We start from the raw sequence: 16,385 nt of genomic DNA, 5'->3' as shown, positions 1-16,385 counted from the left end.
TTCTTGGGATCATTCGCATTTCCTTTCCCACAGAGGGGTAAAAAGCAGGCAGTGGGTGTTGATATTCCGTTCAGGAATGGAGTATCCTCTTTGCAGGACGCGTTGTGCTGCACTCGCTGCTCTGTCTCCATCCCCTCTGCCCGCGTGGCTCAGTGCCTGTGCTGCTGGAGGGCTGTCTCTCTGCATGAAAGATGAGTCCAAAACCCTTCCCAGCAGCGATCAATGAGCTCAGAGGGCGCTTGTCATCCAGCAAGTATTAGCCTCAGTGTCCTGGTCACGCTCCACGCTCCCCGCCTCCACTGTAAATCTGGGCTGCTGCTCCGCTGTTCCTGTTGGATGTGGAGCAGTTCCTGACTTCTGTGCCCTGAGCTGCTCCTTTCATACTGCTGCTGTGAGCTATTAAGTAGCTGGTGCATTTCACCCCAGGGTTAGCTGAATTTGACTGCTGGGTGAAGTGTTCCCATTATAGTCTGTGTATCAGTTTGCAAAGCACTTTGCAGCCCGGCGTAATGAAAATTAATCTGTTATTAATGAGTGAGAGTGTATATGCCACACAGCAGCCATGTGCTTAGTGGAAAAAAGAACCATCCTTTCATGAATAAAGCTGAATGAACCCGTCACAGAGAGTTTCCCTTCAGCGTGGATGTGTGGTAGCAGTGTTTGATCACAGCAGTTGAATAATGCCATAAAAATGAGGATACGACTCGATGTTTTACATTTCTTGGATGAAGAAGTGAAGGGGGTTTACCGAATCTCATTAATTTCCAAAAAACAGAAATGAGAAATGCAGAATGAACAGCAGTGGAAGAATCACTTCCACTGGAAATAAATGAGTGTTAATTTGATTATGGGGACTGCATGTCAGCTCGAGCTGGGCAGGCTTTGGGGCGTACTAGGTTTTATTTTGCATTTGTGGCCATTTTTCTGGCTGTTTGGTGATTGTGCTGAGTGCTAACAGAAGTGTTTCTTTCAAAGGTGAGTCGTAATTTTGAGCTGGTTGGACGGGTTAACTTGGACCAGCTGGAGCAAATGAAAGGGAAAACAGAGAGCTCTAGCAGTGATGAAGAAGAAAAAGAAGAAGAGTTAAGCCCCAAGGCTCAAGAGAGAGGTCAGTGCAGCTCTTTGATGTGTTGGGGGGTTTTTGTTGGGTTTTTTTGGCCACTGCAACCTGCCTCACCAGTACAACCATGCCAGGTCAGCTGCTGAGTGGGCAGCACAAACTCTGCAGTAACAGAATGTGGCTTCCCTGAAGACACAGCTTCTGTGGGAATCTTGTGTTTCTAATCTTCCTTACAAATTTTTGTCTGTTTAGAAAGAATACTTACTATGAGAAAGCACAGATAGCATCTGTGACTAATCTGCCTGTTCAGATAATATCTATAAGGGCTTGGAAAACTATATAAGTGTATTTTAGTGGCCTGTCAGATTTTCTGTTTTGGTAACCAGTTTCTAGCTTTCACTTGGCATTATCCAAGTGAGGGATGAAGGCTGCTTTATGGACTATTATTTATCTCTCTGCCCAGCATTCTTTGTCAGACCTGTTTGCACTTGCTGCAGTTGGCAGCTCCAGAGCCAGAGTACATCCGTGCCCACCTGTCTGTACTATTTTGTATTTAAATATGTGCCTAAGTTTGTAAGAATAATCCCCCCAACTTCCACAAGGCTATGAACTTTTGGTTTGGTTGAATTTAGATCAGCAGAGAAAAAGTAAGTTGTCTGTAAATTAAATAACGGGTTTCCTTTCCAACAACCTTGTCCCATTAAAGGCAAGTTATTTCAATATGTGGTGTAACTGTGTTTTGTCTGGTGCAACAATGCATCATTCAAATGCAACAGCTCTTTAATATCTTCAGTCTCTTCATGGTTTGAATGACAAGCCACCCAATCTTGATGCTGACAACTCCACTTAGCCAAGATCTGTGTACTTCAGCTAAAAGTACACCACCATGTTTGATGAACATTTTCCTCCTGATTTTTTAGCTTTCAAACTCACTCCAGAGCTCTTCAGAGGGAAAAAAAAAAAAAAGTGTCTCATGTACATATGTACATGTAGGCATTGAAAAATTCCCGTTTCTGGATTCACAGGTAGTTTACAGAGCTAGGGGGTTTCAGATCATGCTTCTTACCTTTAAATAGCAAGACCCCACCATCTTGTGTTTTATTTTGTGTCCCTGCAGTGTGAATTCGGATTGTGCTTATCAGCAGCACTCCAAGAGTGGTTAGTGATGGCTTTTAACTCAAATGAGAATGCAATCCAATTGGATAGGAGACCATCTGTGTTTTAATGTAAAATATCCTGCACAAGGTCTTTGGTAGAGCAGCAGAGAGATCAGAGGAGGGATGTCAGCTCCGTGTGGATTTGAGAGTTCAGCATCTCTGGAGGACAGCTCTGACCCTCTGGGCGGCGTGGCTGGAGCAATAATTGTGTCATGATTTGACTAAAGCACCAGCTCACCTCAGCTGCAGATGCAGCAGGCTGATTAATGCTGTGTGTAGACCCGCAGCTAGCAGGGGGTGAGGAGTCAAGCTGTCCTTGTGAGGATTACCTTAGCATTACACACAGGCACAGGTGCTGAGGTCACCTTGGAGGCCGTGGTGCCCAGACCAAGGAGAAGAAAGTGCTCTCTGCCAAGCCTCACAAATCCCTGTGAAGGTGCCACGAGCAGGGGGGCAGCCCAAGGTGAAGTTTATTGTTTAAATTGGCTTTAGTTTACGCCCTGGAAGTACAAAAAAACATCAGTTTCCATGCTGGTGTTTTACATGTGCAAGGTTTAATAAGTGTGTTATCCTCATGTTTCATAGTTAAACACGGCAGCATCTTGATGATTCTGTACTTTTTTTTTTCACCTTTAATTATGACTGGCTAAAATGATTTCTGCATGCTTGTCTGGATGACCAGCCGTAAGAAATCAGGCATATTTTCAGGTTTGCTTTGCAGCATTTCATTCTTCTCTGCCCTGTAGGGTTGGTGTTTCACCATTTTTTATTTGGAGTTTTTTTCTCCCTTTCAATCTCCTTAACCATTTGTAATAAATTATAGTAAAATAGGCAGAAAATGCAGAAAGCACTTACGCCTACTACAACAAGGATATTAGAAAAGATCCAGTTGTATTGATTGCATTTTCCTAGACAAGTTGTACGAATTACCACTCTTAAGGTGCAAGATTTTTGAAAAATGTCTCAGCGAGACAGGAACTGAAGGATGCTAATTTGCACGCTGGCATCTCCCTAGGCATTTTCAGAAGATCTTTCTGACATAGCAATGCTGTGCTTGCCCTGGTAGCAGAGAGCCAGACCTATGGTTTCAGACAGAGCCTGTCACAGTGGCTAACGCTGTCACAGCTTTCAAACCACACCAGACTATGCAGTCCTGGGTGCAGCTGGGGTGCCTCTGACAATTCTAGGCGTTGTGGTGTTAGCAGGAAGTGGGATTTGCTGAGAGGCCCTCTGTGTGCTCTGAGTATCTGTCTGAGGTCTGTGACTTTGGGGCAATCAAGATTTCTTCCCTAGACTCAGCACTCAGACTGGAGCTGCTCTGTGCAGAACTGAAGGTGCAAGTAAGAGCTTGTGGCTTCTTCTCTGGGCCACACAAAGGCCATTGTGTGAACATATGTCCACATATGTCCCTGTGCACAGGGAGAGCTGGGCAACAGAGCTGAACTGCACTCTTGGATGGGAAAGGAAGGGAGTAATTTGGTTGTGGTAAAGGATATAGCATAAAAGGGGATGTGTGGGGAAAAATGAAATGTCTGGCATAGACCATGCCAAGATCATCTCTCCCAGGTAGAACTCTGTCTCAGAGAGGATGTTACTGATCTTTATGTCTCGGTCTTAGCAGATCAAGAGGTTTTTTTCCATAATAGGCAAAAAATTAAATGTCCATGAGTGCTTGTATGTGTGGCAGAGCAAAACCACAGAGAGGTCAGGCGTGTGTGCAGTCTGTTACTTCTCCTCTGCAGCGCCCAGACAAGAGCAGCATCTGATAATCCTCCAGGGAAGTAGCCCAAATTTCACATCCCTAGAGGCAAAATTACTGGGGACTAGGATGAACAAGATAGTGTTGTCTGAAGAGGTGGTGGATTTACTAGAGTAACACTTGCTAAACTTATTGGGATTTGCAAGTATGAATTATGGACTGGCTTGGGTTGGAAAAGCCCTTTAAAGCTCATCCAGCCCCAGCCCCTGCCATGGGCAGGGTCACCTTTCTCTATCCTATGTTAATCCAGGCCCCATTTCTAGCTATATTCTTGTACAGAACATCAGCAGCATTTTCCTCTAAAATTATTACCCACCAAAAATATTTATCCCTGTGTCGTGGCTCGTCTGTGTTTTGCAGTGTGTTTATACATTTGTGCCATGCTTAATGTGTTAAAAATCCAGATGTAAACTGAGCTGATGGCATTTGCTTGCATTCTGGTGTTCCCCGACACAGCAGCTTTATCATATTTAACCACATAATAAATAAGCCCCCAACAATAAGAAATACAAAGTGGATATTTTTTCCTTTCATTGGAAGAGGTCAAAAAACTGTGTCAAGAACCATTCCATATGAAACTGACATAAAGGTTAACTAATGAGAAGTGTGTCACAAAAAAGCATTTGGAGGACTTAGGTATGGATAATAGGGAATGTGTGAGCAAATTTGAGTTCACAGAGTGATCCTGAACAGAGTAAGTCTGAGAGTGGAGAAATCAAGTGAGCAGAGATCAGAACCAAAATTAGGCAAAATCCCTTTTCTTTTATTACGTAGTTCAGGAGGAGTCAGAAAGACATTCTGTTGATTTCTTGTTTAAGATAATCCCTCCTAAGGAATTAATGCTCTGAGCAGATGGTGCTGTCTCATTTCCAGCAAAAGAATCAAGTGAGATAGTTCATGCAATTATTTTCAATGCTTTGTGTGGTGATCTTCTTAATTTGTGAGAAAATGTTTTGTCAGAGAGGGCTGTGTTCACATGGAGCTTGGCTTTCAGGAATGTCATTCCCTGAGCTGCCAGTGACTTCACTCATGTTACAAGTGCTTGACACTTCTGCAAATGAGGCCCCAAGCACTTTGTACAAAAGATTAGGACGGCATGAAACACCTATGCAGTTGAGATGCAGGACTTAATCCATGAGGCTTCATGATCTGTTAAAAGAATCACATGTTAAATGTACGAAATCCGTGTGTTTCCTAAAATTTGTCCTACCAGTTCCAAAATTGTAAATGGACTCGAAGTGGGGTCTTTTGATTTTGCATTCAAGCCATTTCAGTCCTAAGCTTTGCAGTTTTGGTTTAGAATTTCAGTTCCAGAGTCTCTTCATTTGTTGAAGAGGAGCAAGGACTAGTAACTTGTTACCCTTACTTGCAGAGATGCTTAAAGACCTAGGATGGGATTTGTCACTTGTGGCGTCGCTTTTCTTTTCAGGAGTGGCATTTTCCCAGTTACTTGACAAGAAAATACTTTTGCTTCTCTGAAACGAGAGGTGCAGCAGAAGGGACCAGAGTAGGATCACGATGGTCCCCTCTCGCCCTGGCATTTCTGAGCTCATGGGCTGTGCTGTGTTTTCCCAGATCCCATGATGTTTCCTGACAGCAGTGCTCCGGAGAAGCGCTTTCCGTGCGAGTTCTGCGGCCGATCCTTTACCGAGGGCTCTGAGTGGGAGCGGCACGTGCTGAGGCATGGCATGTAAGTTGGTTTGTGTTCCTTTGACAAACAGACAAAGGTGTCCATGGATCTCCATATATTCCCCCCCACCCCATCCCAAAAGGCTGCAGTAAATGGAAACACAGTTCTCTGAAGGCCAAATCTGTCTTTGGATACAGCCATAGGATGTATCTGCATCCTTTTAAATTCTGCTGCCCAGCGTGGCTGTAAACCGTAAGGTTTAACTGTGATTCTAAAACTCAAAGTTGTCCCTAGGTGAATGCCTCTGGGCCAGGATTAACTTCCCCTAAGTGCTGTTGATTTTTCAAAAAATTTTTCCTCTCTACAGCAGTTTTCACACTGCGGGATGATACACATCACAGATAGGAATCTGTGGAGCAATCTGTTTCCTTCTCTTGATGTAGATCTCATTGGTAGCAGAGATCTCTTTTCTAGCCAGTGTCTTCAAAGAGCAGGTTTCATTCAAGGCTACTGACATGTGGGAAGCATCTGAATACAATTCTGTGGGTTAACTGCAATGGGATGAGAAACAATAACTTCTCTTACACTTAAGAGAATGTAAGTGTGAAAATAAGTACTTGAAATGCTGCAACCTATGAAAAGTTTTATTGGATTTTACTAACTCTTTGGGAAAAATACTCCTTTCCTTTGTTTGGTGTGTGTTTACAAGGGGCCCGGGAGATGGGAATAATCTCCAAGTGTCATGATTTGAGTTCTTCCCTCTGATCTCAAATCCGTCCCAGCGCAGAACAAACAAAGATTCAGTTTCAGGGCCAGAATGTCCCATCAGCAGCTTCATTCCTCTGCCTCTCCTTTTGAGCCAGTGGCATGGTGTGGCTGCCTTTTTGGAAAGTGATCTGCTGCTGTCCCTCATGTGGCTGGCTGTAACAGTGGTGGGAGTTTTCCACCATTTAATTACTGGTTTGTCTCAATTTCTTTTGCCTTTACTCAGAGCCAGGATTAACAAATACACGATGGAAATGGTTTTTCTCATGTTCAGGCTTGGTTGCTTGTTAAATCTTTTCAAAAAGTACAGAACGTTCAACAGCTCTTCTAGCTACCTGCTAGAAGTGAGGAAAATGGAGGAAGATGCAGCTGTTACAAGGTCTCTTAAAGCCAAACAGTCCAATAGAGAATTAACACCTATATTGTTTATTATTTTATCCCAGTAACTAAATTCCCATGACCTTAGTGTGACACTGACTGACCAAACAGAAACTACTGCTTGAAACCATGAAGAAGAAGGAAGATGAACACTGAAAAAGACACCACCCCAAATCCTCCATCTTGTCCCATACTTATTTCTATACTATAAAAACCCCAAATTCAAAACCCATCACCGTGCGAAAGCACACGCTTCTATTTCACTACCCGCCCATGATTTTAACTCCATCACTCGCATTTAGAAGCCATCTCCGAGGCTTCAGGCCAAAAGCAGTGGTTCTGGCCGGTGCCAGAAAGCACAGAAATCTCAAAAACCCCGGGTTTGTGGGGTCCAGCAGCTGGCTTTGCTGCACCCCGTGCCCGACCGCTGCCGTTTTTCCGCAGGGCGCTGAACGAGAGCAAGCTGAGGAGCGGCGAGGACAGCCAGCCCAAGGAGGACGTGGAGGAAACAGCCAGCACGCTGCCAGAAGAGAAGGAAGGCATCGAGACCATGGTGGTGGACTACTCCCACGGCGGGGAAACAGCTGTCAGCATGGTGGCTGCCGACCAACCTCTCCTGGACACCCCGGAGGCCAAAAACGAATAAGAATTGGTGTGGTTCTAATCGACAGTACTTGAACAGTGATGAGCGGGGCGGGGCGGGCAGGGAGGGCAGAAGGAAGAAATAAAGCTGCTTTTAGGACTGAATGATCTATTTTCAAAGCACTGGTACCTGTGTGAGTGTGTGTATATTAAAGTTATTTAAGTGATGGAATAAGTGGCTCCATTACATCACTGCATCTTTGTTTTCCTCCTGGATCTGACGATGGGAAGTTACGTTCATCTTTGGACTAATGAAGCAACTCCCCATGTTTTTCCTACATTACACATCGTGCTTTGCAGTGGAGACTTCGATTGTTTTATGAGTGGAAGCGTCGTGAGAGTGGAAGAAGTGGTGGGGGGACAACTTTTGGACGCACAAGTTTGTGTGCGTTTTTCTAGTTTTAATACGTAATGCTTTTCCAGACTGAACGCAACTGCTTTAGAAAAGAAAACAAAAGAAAAAAAAAAAAAAAAAAGGAAAAAAAAAAAAACCACACAGGGAAAAAAAAAAAAAAGGAAAACAAACAAACAAACAAAAAAAAAACAAAACAGAAACTGCTTTGCTTAAAACAGTCACCTGTTTCCTAGTACCTCAGAATTAACCAAGGGAGATCTCTGCATTTGTCAGTACTACCTGTTGTTGTTGTGGTTAAATGTAGAGAGACTGCTGGGCAAGGTGGTGAATGGAGGAAGAAGAAAAAAAAAACTTTTAAAGAAAGGAAAAACAAATTGTGCTTAAAATCCCAGTGTGGGTTTTATTTCTTAAAATACTGTGATTTTTTTAATTATTTTAGTAAAAAAAAAAAACAAAAAAAAGAGAGAGATACTTTAATTCCTAGATAACTGTTTGTGAATTGTCATCCTTTATTCCAGGTAAGCTGTTTGTTAGTATTCAGTTATAATTTTAGTATTTGGTAGATTTCATGTGACTGATTGTGCGGTTTTGTTTGCCACACGTTTTATTTTCTATCAGCCTGAGGTGTTACAAATACAGCACAATTAAGTTGCTCATGTAAAAATGAGTATTTCTTTTTGAGTGGGGGACAGGGAAAGGAGACTAGATCTTGTGAATAGAACCTTTTTTTGTTGTTGCTGTCGTCGTTGTTGTCGTCCTCGTTAATTTTAAACATATGGAGATAACAAAGAAGTTTTAACTTTAAAAAAAAAAAAAACAAACTAAAGAACCAAACTTACAGCACAGCTATGCAGCTCATGGGCCAAACATGGGTCCTCATAACCGTTCTGTTGCTTGTCATATTAACATCAATCAGTCTCACACCAGTAACTTTTCGTTGAGATTGGCTGCCTTTTTTTTTCCTTTTTTTTTTTTTTTCAATTGTCTGTGGTTTGTGCGTGGGTTTTTTTGTTTTGTTTGATTGTTTTGTTGTTTGGTTTTTTTTGTTGGTTTTTTTTTTGCTTGTTTTGGTGTGGTGGGAGGGAGGGGTGTCTGTTAACACATCTTTTTGCAAGCGGAGGTGAGTTGGTTACACACGACATTGAGCCTGGAGAACTACTTTTAACTCGATTCAGTGGATGGAGTTGCTGAGTTTTTTTTTCCCCTCCTCCTTAGCTTTTTGGCATGAGGGGAGCAGTGTAGAATGGATAGGAACCTGCATACCTTAAGTGGCTGATCCTACAACTACTCTTTGGGTAGAAAGCCTATTTAAACTCAATTTGGGGATTTTGCCTGAGCGGCCAATACAGGATCTGGTGCCCATGGTATGTTCTGATTGTGAATAAAAAAAGAGAAAAAAATTTTAAAAAAAGTTATCAAAATGAAAAAGAAAAAAAAAAAAGAAAAATGAGAAAAAAAAGAAAAAAAAAAAAGAAAAAAAAAGTTTCTTTCCAAAAAGTAGAAAGTACTTGACTGAAACCTAGTTTTAGAAATGCATGTGTCTTCGTTTGTTTTTTTTGTTTTTTGGGGGGGATCTGGGGGAGGGGGAGGGGGGAAAATAGGAAGCTCTCCAGGAAATTGTGTCCTGGAGAGCTTCACTTAAAAGCGATGGCAAAAATGTTGCATTTGTGGAATAAGTGCTACTTGAGAAGCATGGTGTTTTGCTTTTGGGGATTCATCAATTGTGTGTTAGGGGGATTCTTTCAAATTTTGTGTTGGTTTTTTTTTTTGTTTGTTTGTTTTTCTTTTTTTTTTTCTTTTTTTTTTTTTTTTTAATAGGGAGGGAACATCATAGAAAAGACACATTGGAGGGACAAGTATAAATACACATTTTGTGTCTGTATTTGTTTTTTAATTGGCCTCATTTCAAATATATTTAAACAGTTCCATACCTGGATTGGGTGTTTGTAATGGTTACCAAAAAGGAAAAAGAAAAAAAAAAAAAAAAAAAAAAGAAACAATGATTGTGACATGCTTTTATCACTACTTAATTTTCAAATAACATGTAAATATTGTAATCCATTGGATTTTGTTTTGCTAACCTGTAATAAAAAAATATGGGACCATTATCCTTTTAACAAGCTTAGAATGTCATATTTTTTTCCTTTTTTTCTTTTCCCAAAAATGTATACCTGATATATTGTGGACACACATTTTAGGTGCATTATTATGATTCTGTTGACTGTAATGACATAGAATTGAAAATAACATTTTTTTCATTGTTTAATTTATACAGAGGACTTTTTCAGAGTTTGACAGAAGGAAATAATAGCAAAATGCTAACCCATTGGCTTCAGCACTCGGTATTTCCTGATTTTAAAATTACTGCTTACTGATGGGGGATAGGAAGGGGATACTGAACTGTTGCACTGACGGGTTTGTTTTTTTTAAAAAAAAAAAAACAATGAAAATTAATAAAAACTTTTTAAGAGTGCGTGCTTGTCTGTGTGTGGTTTTTATATTGGCTTGCTCTGGGCATGGGTCTCTACAAGTGACTGGTTCTACACTTGGCAGCTCTGGGGGGGAACAAAGTCCTTTTTTTTCCCCCTCCTGCACCATTTCCCCCAGTGTTTCACAGGGAATTTTTGATTTCCAGGTTATGGGGAGTGACTTGCCCTAGCTCACACAGGTCTAGGGTCCACAACATCCCCCAAAAACGCCTTGAACGTGCATTGCCAACTTCCATCAGAGGTCAGGGACACACTGCTAAGCTCTGCTGACTCCTCCTGAGCCCAAACATAGAAATCAGGAAATTTTGCAGGCTGTATGGGAAGATCAAAATAGATGGAGACGGGCACCACTTGGTAATTCGGATTACCTACTCAGCCCTATCATGAGCTGTCTCAAAATTGTATTTCCCAGTGTCTGATGGCCTGCTAGATCCTGCACTGAGCCTATGTTTGACTGAATATTCACCAAAAAATTTGAAGCTGGATGTATTTTCTCATTCCCCCCCAAAAACCTGAAGTGATGCTCGTGGTGTTGTCACAGAATCTTTCTTTACTAAATACAGGTATTTAAATGCATGTTTGTAAGATGTCAGAAGGTGGTGATGGTGTTTTTTATCTGGTTGTGTTTTTATCAGATCCTGTTCCCAGTTTAAGCAGCTTTTTGGTTGTACTGGAGTTGGATCTTAAAGTAATGTGTGAATGTGAAACAGCATGAAACTTTTGATTACCTGATAGCTTTACATGCTTATGCAGTTTTCCCTAGGAGTCAAAAAGTAGAGAAATATTATATTTCCCTGTTAAGATGCTTATTTCCTGAACCTGTATTTACAGGGAAAGGAGAGGAATGGTGCATTTTGGGCTGTCAGACTACCTTCCAGAGGATCTCTGGCAACATTTATTCAGAAAAACCTACAAGTAATCTGCACATTATGTATTCTGGACTAGAGCCTACCTACACTTTCACTAAATTAAAAGAGGAAAGGGCTGCTCAGTGATATATCATTAATAAGAATTACCTCACTGATGTAATAATGGAAGACCTTGGGATGAGTTCTAGATTCTTGCAGTTGCATTTTCCCATCCACCTTAGTGTCAGGATTGTATGAGTTTGAAACAAAGCATTTGATTTCCCCATGTTTAGGTATCAGGCGGGATGTGACTGGATTATAAAATCATAGAATGGTTTTGGTTGGAAGGAACCTTAAAGATTACCTTGTTCCGTGGGCAGGAACACTTCCCATTATCCCAGGCTGCTCCATGCCCTCCAAGTCCAACCTGGCCTTGAGGGATGGGGTAGCCACAGTTTCTCTGGGAAACCTATGTCTCACCACCCTCACAGCCAAGAATTTTTTTGCTAAAATCTAATCTAAACCCGTTCTCTGTGATTTGAACTCACTCCCCCTTGTCCTATCACTACAGTGACAGTCTTACCCTGTTTTTCCTTAAGTTTCCCTTCCTGTACTGGATCACCTGGATCATGAGGTCCAGGTCCCTGTGTTGAGGTCCCTGTGCTGAACTGAAATCGCAGGAGTGGGAGGGAAGAAGCAAAGGGGATGGTTACTGACAATGATCCTTTACTCACATTATTGCCCCTCTACCTCGATGGGCTCTCTCAGCTGAGAGCCCTGGGCTTCCCAGGGAGCGTTTGTGCCATGGGACAACTGGGATTTTGCACACACTGTGTTCCCAGGCCCATTGTCCTCCCTTTGCTTATGAAGCCTGGGTAAATGTTTGCCTCATTATTGCTATCTTGACTACTGGCATTTTCCTCCAGCCTGGAGGTGCAGTGGCTGAATGCTCCCCATGCAGAGCTCTTGCCTTTGTATCCACCCCGGAGCAAAAACTTTGCAGGAGTTGCTATGGGAATAGAGTATCAGGCTGGTATCTCCCTCCTTTCCAAACATCCAGCCTCCCTGGAGAAGAGTTCAGCCTTTGGGGCTGTCCTGTGACTCAGGGACAGCACTGAAACTTGGCAGAGTCACATACAAGTCTGGGTCTGTGGGGTTTCCAGAGGAAAATCTGCTCTTTGGGAAGTGGGTGTGAAATGTTGGTACTCCTGGCCCGTTTATCTTGGAAGGCTTCATGTGAACCTGCACAGCAAAAGTCAGTCTCCAGGCTTTGAGGAAATAACACAACTGCACACTGGGCTGTGCTCAGTTCAATGGAAGCTGGCCCAAACTCCTGCTCTCTTCCTCACCCTGAAGTCTTCCTTCAGTATTTTTCTGGGAACACCAGGCTTTTCCACCATGAGACCCAGCTGTCTGTCTCCAAAGCAGAGAGATCACAAACCACTGGCCTAGTGTCAGCAATAATACTCCTTTTGGCAAGAGGCTCAAATTTTTGATATCTAGATCTCCCTCATGAGCCTGTTCTCCCCAATTCCTGTTTCTCTGGTGTTCTGTAAACGCTTGACTTCTCCAGCTTGTCTCTTTTTGCAAGCCCTTGTTTTTGGTGAAGTATAAACTATTTTAAGGGTGTGCTCACTGACTCACAGCCCTTCTCTGGACAGCATTTCTGCCTGTCCTGTGTCTAATCATTTCTGACCAAAAGGCAAATCTAAAGGTATGAGCAAATAAACAGTCATCTAAATGTATGCTCAGTGGCATGTCAGGTAACCTAGACAGTGATTTCTTAGGAGAATCAAAGTGGATTTTGTCAGATTTTCTCTTTAGGTTTATAGGTATCACTGCCAGAGGACAGCACACAGGAGCCCTTAACATGTAGAAAATTACCATCACAGAGGAGAAGGTATCAATCTCTATTTTAATTCATTCCAGCTTGGATCCTACAATCCCTTCTCTCCAGCACTCACACAATATTCTGCAAATCGAGCAAAACACCCAAAATGGTCTCAGTGTGGGGAGATTTGGGGTTTGCATTGCTCTCATGGTTGAGCCAATGTTCTTGCTTTTTACAACTGGAGGAATCTAAAGCAAAGTTCTGTCAGCTTGCAAAAGCGTGGGACAAAAGGCTCAGAAAGTCAGCAAAATAAAATAAATTCTCGTGCAATGCAGTGCATTGTGTAGCAACAGACGGACTGTGCAGCTAAGACCTAGGTACCACTATTGACTTTCCTTTTGCTGCATTTGAGATCTGTTTTGTTCCAGCAGAATGTGGAAATTGATCAGATCAAGTGTGTTCCCTCTCTGGCTCAATGTCTTGATTCCTGAAGGAGAAAAAAGAAAATCGCACAGTGAGCAGGAAGGGAATAATCTGCCCCTAATGAAAGTCTCACCTTAATCCATTCTGACAAAAGCTTTATCCACAGAAGTCCTACCTCTTTAATATTCATTTTGTAATATAAGTTACAGTACTTTTTGCTACTAATTCAATTTTAGATATGGCTGAACACCTGGTTTTCTGATGAGAACTGATGAGAGGTAAAATAACTTTTGTGTTAAAAATTTTTGCTATTTTAATATCTTTAAAATAAATTCTTCCTAGAAGTTAGTTGTGTGAGCTCTGTCACTCTGACATTGTTCATAAAATGTATTTTTCATAAAATAATTCAGTCAAGAATTGAAATTAATTTCAGCTAGGATGCTTAGGGAAAAAATAAAGTCAGGTGCTGGAATGAGAAGAGACACGCTTTCCTCCTCAAATAATTTCTCTCTTCGAATATTTGGTGTAACAGCAAATACGCCTCAGCTTGATTCTTGAATTCTCTGTGGAGTTTACACTTCTATTAATGAAGAGCTTAGCTCAGTCTAGCCAACTGTACATGCATGACTTCCAAATCTAAGTGAAATGTGTCTCCCTGCAGCTGTTCTGTTGTGCTCTCAGAGCATTTAAAGAGGCGGGTACCCACCAGCAATGCCTCAAATTAATTCAGCTCGTGCTGAAAATGTTGGACTGAAATTTAAAAATTTCCTCTGCAACTGAAGAAAACCATATTTAGCTACTGTTCCAAGTATTCCTTCAAGCCTTTGTGGAATCATTTAGACTGGAGTCACTGCAGGCTTCTAGCAGAGTAGCTGCAGTTAAAGGAATTGTAAAATATTGCAGGTAGTTTATGTCTGTAAGAACCAGCAGATCATTAGCAGGCAAGCTCTGCAAAGCACTAGGTCTTTGATGTGTTTTATCCAGAAAAAAACCCATGTTTTCCTCTGCTTAGACTCTTCAGGACTTCAGGCATGTGATTGCTGAAACCATGTGATCTCAGTAAAAATAGTAATTCAGAAGTGGAAAGGGTTTGGTTCCTCATAGGTAAATAAATATCCAGCACTCAAAACATGCTGCCTGCAAAAAGGCATGAGGCCTCCGAGATGTTTTGCTGCAGCTGCAAATTATTTCTTGCAAATACTACAGGAATATCCTCCTGGAAAACAGGTTAGAAAATGATGTTTGTTGCCTCTGTTCCTCAGCTGCTCCTGTAAGCATCTCTTCCACCTTCCCTCGTGGGATTGCTCTGGAAGCTGGGGGACAAACACTGGCCAGCACGTGGCTGGTAGGAGTTGGGCTGTTTAAGGAGACAGTTTTATGGTTGTTGGCTGAGATGCTGCAAACAGGACTTGTGTTTCTTCAGTTCAGAGGCAGAAAATAGATTTTTTGGGGTCAAAAGCTTTAAATGTGACTGATCCCTCCCTGAGGAGCTGATTATGCTTCTGTGCTGTTAACCAAAAGCAGGAAGGACAGGTGATCAGATGTTGATATCATATCCCATGTAAATGACTCAATCAACAGCAGCAACAAGAGTATAATTATATTCTTACCATCAGATTAAATGTATGCTGTTATTTAACCCATTTAAAAGTTCATGTTTACCAATTAGGACCTCATTCTGCAGGGTTTCATGCTGTAGCCTAGATTTCTTTCCATGTAATTTAATTGGAAAGCTGACAAGGAGACTTTTTTTCCCCCTCCCATTAATTTATATCAAATGGATGTTGTTGCTGAGTCAGTGGGCTGTTCCTAGGGACACTCTATATTCTAGGAGAGCCTTAGATGGTAAGAATTCACCTGGTTTTTCCCCATTTAAAAAAAAAAAGGTAGACCTTCTCCTCAGTGTCATCCTTGAGATAAAACTTTGTGATTATACACTGTGAATTCAAATAGAAGCATGATCATGTCCCTTCACCAGCCAGTGGAAAAGTGCTGTGCTAACAGAAGGTTAAACTGCTCAGGGAAGAGGTGATCGCTTCATTTTCCATGCAAAATTGGAGCCTTGAACAAGACAAGTTTCCAAGATTTTCTCAGTTAAAAATCTTAAAATTAAATTTCAGAGAGCTCTCATCCTGAAACGAACACCAGCAGATGCTGTAAATGAAATATCAAGGGTGTGATGCAGCTGGGCTGTTCTCCAATACTCAGGTGAGTTTCTCCTCCTGTGTTCAGTCATATTTTCTGCAGATACCAGGAACTCCATTCCATAGCTGATTCTTATGCACACAAAGGTGGTTTGCCTTTTTATCAAGCTAAAGTATCTCAAACCTTGACATTATACTATTTTTTTAGATGTTTAATCTGAAAGCTAATGATGAAAAAGGGGGAAAAAAGGCAGAGAGTGATTATGTAAGCTTTCTTTGTAATTTCTTTCTGTCTTTGGAGTCATCTGTAGCTCCTGCCTATGTTGACACGGTGCTTTTCCACACAAACCTCAAAGCAGAGCATGAACTGAGCTCTTTTGGAGCTTGAGCTGGGTGTGAGTTTAATCCTCTCAGTCCAAATTGAGCAAGAATTTTGGAGACATCAAGGTGTGAGCACTGCCCCAGTCCCACAGTAGGTGGGACTACTCACCTGTACCCTGCCTGAATCCTAATCAAAACTTTGTGGCTCAGATCCATATCTAATTTGAAAATATAAATTGGTGGTTCCTAAACAACCTGTCTGTACAGCTGTTTCATTGCTGGACTTCTTTGGTCTGCACCAAGTTTTCCATGTTATCTTCAGCTGACTATGAGCAGTGGGGAATCTTGTTTTCTTCCTTTGTGCAGGTTTCCAGCACAGCTTTGGTTAGTCCAGGTTTTCTCCTATTTCAACTTTTCTTTTGAAGTTAGTGATAGTCCCCTCTTGATTAACTTCACTGTGTCAGGAACAACACTCACTAAACCTATAATATTTAACTTTGAGCCTCTCGAAGCAGGGAGAGTTGTACAAACTTGCATTCGAAACCCCTAAACTTTAATTCCTGTTTATAGTCCAGTGACAGAC

General features: G+C 41.8%; 1 protein-coding gene across 4 annotated transcripts in view; it reads left to right on the top strand.

Annotated features, from left to right (window-relative positions):
• The window catches only part of ZNF462 (zinc finger protein 462), a 90,987-nt gene extending 80,768 nt beyond the window's left edge, over positions 1 to 10,219 (top strand). For all 4 annotated transcript variants that reach the window (XM_088156472.1, XM_014883842.2, XM_014883836.2 and 1 more), the window contains 3 exons: positions 976 to 1,108; positions 5,552 to 5,666; positions 7,194 to 10,219. In XM_088156472.1, coding sequence (XP_088012598.1) covers positions 976 to 1,108; positions 5,552 to 5,666; positions 7,194 to 7,395 — 450 coding nt within the window. In that variant the 3' untranslated portion in view covers positions 7,396 to 10,219. The remainder of the gene's footprint in view (positions 1 to 975; positions 1,109 to 5,551; positions 5,667 to 7,193) is intronic.
• The last annotated feature ends 6,166 nt before the right edge of the window (positions 10,220 to 16,385 follow it).

The sequence above is a fragment of the Sturnus vulgaris genome, chromosome Z, assembly GCF_052056855.1.
Source record: "Sturnus vulgaris isolate bStuVul1 chromosome Z, bStuVul1.hap1, whole genome shotgun sequence".
Taxonomy (NCBI): domain Eukaryota; kingdom Metazoa; phylum Chordata; class Aves; order Passeriformes; family Sturnidae; genus Sturnus; species Sturnus vulgaris.
The sequence above is the reverse complement of the archived record's forward strand: the minus strand, read 5'-3'. Positions and strand labels throughout refer to the sequence as shown.